The 3919-nt window shown below is 40.3% G+C and overlaps 1 protein-coding gene across 1 annotated transcript; it reads right to left on the minus strand.

The window, feature by feature from the left end:
* Positions 1-224: 224 nt before the first annotated feature.
* LOC147861695 (expansin-A2-like) lies at positions 225-2448 on the minus strand. Its single transcript, XM_087322770.1, has 3 exons — positions 2037-2448; positions 1580-1904; positions 225-880 (listed from the first exon to the last, which is right to left on the minus strand). The coding sequence occupies exons 1-3, from the start codon at positions 2218-2220 to the stop codon at positions 571-573; spliced, it is 819 nt and encodes a 272-aa protein (XP_087178896.1). The 5' UTR covers positions 2221-2448; the 3' UTR covers positions 225-570.
* Positions 2449-3919: the final 1471 nt, after the last annotated feature.

Consider the following 3919-nt stretch of genomic DNA (forward strand, 5'->3'; position numbering starts at 1 on the left):
ATTTAAAAGTAACTTATTAATCAATATAATGATAAACCTTGAAGCATAAATACAAATATTGAAGTCATGTGTGCAATGGTCAGTTGAGTAGGAACTACAAGATTATCAACTTAATTGCAACCCCCCATAAGAAAGTTATGAATCACACCGTTACAAATTATAAAGATTTAAGTTCATTATAACAACTTCAATTACAAAAGGTAAGTAGACCATTGCAAATGTCATAGATTTAAGAAATGCATTATAACATCTTCCATTAGAAATTTGTGGATAAAGATAGACATGTATACATATCAGTAAGCGGATGGCTAAATGGTAGTAGCTACATCACAACATGACTGAGAAGTTTTGACAACAACTTGACATACATTTAACAATAGTGTTCTTTTATAGTGCCAAAGGTGTCATATTCAACTACAGAATAACTATACTAGATTGAGAAGTTCAGAAATGGTAAGAAATTTAGTGAACTCTAGTTTGGATAGAACATTGAAGACGTAAAGAAAGAAAGAAAGTGGCCTATGCTATATCATACTCGTAAATATAGATAATTTTTTTGTTAATGGAATACTAGATGGGAACTTGGTTTCCCTCAAATGTTTGCCCAAATCGCCAGTTTGAGGGAGCAACATCATAAGAGGTGACAACATGTCCATGGCTTAGCACAACTATAAAAGAGAGGCCTTGACCAACAAGGATAGTATCACATTGCCAATTTTGACCCCAATTTCTCTTCATTTGCATCCACCCTGTGCTCGATCCCTTGATATACATTTGTGCAACATCTCCACTGCCCGCAACATTGGTTACAAGCACGAGGTTGAAGTAGTCGAAGCCATTCATTGTGAAACGAATCCCGCCTTGTTTAACACAAGGGACACTGGAGAGAGAGTGAGAGAAAAAGATAGTGAGGGTGCTAGTGAGAGAAAAGTCGCCTATAAAAAGCTTAAAACACCAAAATATCCCCAACTTTTAAACAAATGATGGGAATGCACCTACATGTTTCAACATAGCCCTACATTTCGATGAAATCATAAATATTAGCAATTTAACATCTAGATGATTATGAACGTTAAGTATAGGCTCATGTCCCTGAAGAGTAAACATTGCTTTACGAGAGTGCGGGTTACTAACTCCGATTTCCTACTTAAAAAGAGTTAAGATTTATAATGGGTGTTGATTTATGGGGGTCTTGCTCAACTAAACAAATGAATGACACTCGTAAGTAAGTAGGGGGGGGGGGGGGTATATGGTCGGTTAACACAATGAAGTTGATGAAGCTTTCCGGGCCGAAAATGATTGAAAAGGAAGGGAATTGGCCGAGCAAATGAGACTAGCGGAAAGGCGAGACCGAGTGCTTTTTCTTTAAATAGAAGGGGGCTAACTAGTTCGGTCAAGGGCAATTAGGATCGATAACTAGAATGTAGTAGAAGGAGTTTATATCGGGGCTAAACTTGTCGGCATTGCATCGTGTGGGTGCGCCCAACGGGGAAAAGGGGCCATATATATATATATATGTAATTTTTAGTGACAATTTGAGTCTACTATGAAAGGAAGTAGAAGAAGTGAGTAGTAGAACCGGCGGTAAAGAACAGGGACTATGCCCCCACGGTAATGGGCGATCTTGAGGAAGGCCGGCTGGGCCATGTCGAAGTGCCGCCTCGGAGGGTTGCACCACCCGCCATTGTCGGTCGGCTGAGCCCAATTGGGGGGGCAGAAGTTCGTGGCGGTCACGATCACGGAGAGCCCACCTCCTCCGTCCACACACCATTGCGGGTCATCCACGCATCGGATCTCGTAGCACGCCCCGCACCTCTCGCCTCCCACGAACAATGCCGTGCTTAGTGCCGCCGTTTGCGTCCCGTACCCCTGGCTGTAGAGATCACCATACCCGCACGCACCGCCTACACACATACACACGCACGCACATTCGGTTCAAAACAAACAAATGGATCGATCGCAAGCATGCACGCAAAAAATGGTACTAGAATTATGGTTCGATTCAATGAATGAACGATTAATCTCCTCTCTCTCACCCATGGTGCCGGATGCATCGCTGCCGCCGTAGAACGTGGCGTGGGCATGCCTCCACACTGAGTAATGGGCGTGGGCGAGCCGAGGGGAGGTACTGTAGAATGTCCATAGTGCCACGAATATGGACGTCCAAATCGAGGCAGGAAGACGAGAATTCGGGTTCATCATTGTCGGGGTCATGGGCATCCAATGTGTGGGAGGGAAGGCAAGATTGGATTTTACAAGGAGAAGTTAATGATTTGTGGGTGTGTTTTTGGCTCCCTCAAACAAAACACACACACATATATATACACATATGAATGAATGGATTGTTGTGCATACATATATGGACTTATAATATTAAGACATCACTTGGTACTATTATATTAGTGAAGAAATTAGCACTACTACTACTACTACTACTACTACTACTACTACTACTAGTAACAAAGGAAACAAAGCTTTTTTAAGTGATTTTGTTTGGTGTCCCAATGTCCCTAAATGTGGACGTGTGTGAAAACTAGAAAGTGTTTAAAAAAAAGGAAAAAAGAAAAGAAAAGGTGATTGCTTTCATCACAAAACTAAAAGAGAAAAAGGTCACCCAATCACACCTTACCCATGTACAACCATGTACCTGTGTGCACGCACACGCACGCATATATCCATATATTACACCTCAATCTTACCCCCCCCCCCCCCCCCCCCTAGCCATCAGAATCACAAAAATTCAATGTCACACGACGTTCACCTTCTCTACACCCACGCCGACAAGCTAATATATGATTTGGATACTATATAATGAGCTTTACCTATGCGGTGTGCACTGCACATTTTCATAGGCCATGCTACTAAGATTTGGATACCATATCGTGAGCTTACCTACATGTCCTTATTTTTCCCTTTTTAATCTGGATCTTACTTCATGTGGCACTTGCATGCACATCATGAGTTTTAACTACATCGTTTCTAAATTCACATGTGATACACCTAATCTACCTTCAGACATGACTCAAGAAAAATAATCAACTCAACTACGTGTGGTGTTACCATTGTCCATGTATATATGAGAACACTTTCGCCCCAAACTTATCGATAGTTTGGCATACATCCTAGATGGCTTGATGGTTTGAGACAAACCTTTGCATGGTGCATCATGATGAGAACCCATGAGTCCCATCATGAGGAGCATTACATGCCGATGTTGGAAACTCCTGTGATGTACTAGTAATAATCTTACTCTTGTCAAGCAAAATAATTAGCACCCATGAGTTTCATCATGAGGAGCATTACGTGTCAATGTTGGCACTCTTGGGATGTACTAGTAACAACCTTACTCTTCTTACTGTTAACAATCTTATTGTATGATCATGATGCGATATAATGCATATTCATGTTATGCTATTAAAAGGAAAACTATTAAGGTTGATGCACATTAAAAGAAAAACCATCAAGCTTATTAAGTACCCCTAAATGAAACTATTTATATCATAAAGTCGATTCCGGTTTTTAACTTAGTACGTCTCAAGTTATGACCACATCTAGTTCTCAGTAAACATTCCTTAAATGTATTTTTGATAGGTCTATATGTATATATTTTTAAGGTTTAATCATGTGGTCCAAAAATTTCCCCCACACCCTTCCTCCCCACAAAAAAAGAGAGCCCATGTACGTTGTTGGGCTCTTGAAAAGCATAATCATTGTGTTGTTCTTTGTGGATTGAATAAGTTCATGATATGGATTTAGGTTTCGACCATGCCCTTAAATAGAGCTTAGAGCAATTATTGATATTGTAATAGAACGATGCCCAAAAATTATGCGAGAAAATTGTCATACATTACTACGACAAACTCAAACCCAAGAACCCAAATAGAGAATTATACAAATTTAGATTATAGCATGCTTTTTG

This window comes from Azolla caroliniana, unplaced genomic scaffold (genome assembly GCF_043228905.1).
Source record: "Azolla caroliniana isolate FFs.n. ecotype wild unplaced genomic scaffold, voAzoCaro1.0.p SCAF_7, whole genome shotgun sequence".
NCBI classification, from domain to species: Eukaryota; Viridiplantae; Streptophyta; class Polypodiopsida; order Salviniales; family Salviniaceae; genus Azolla; species Azolla caroliniana.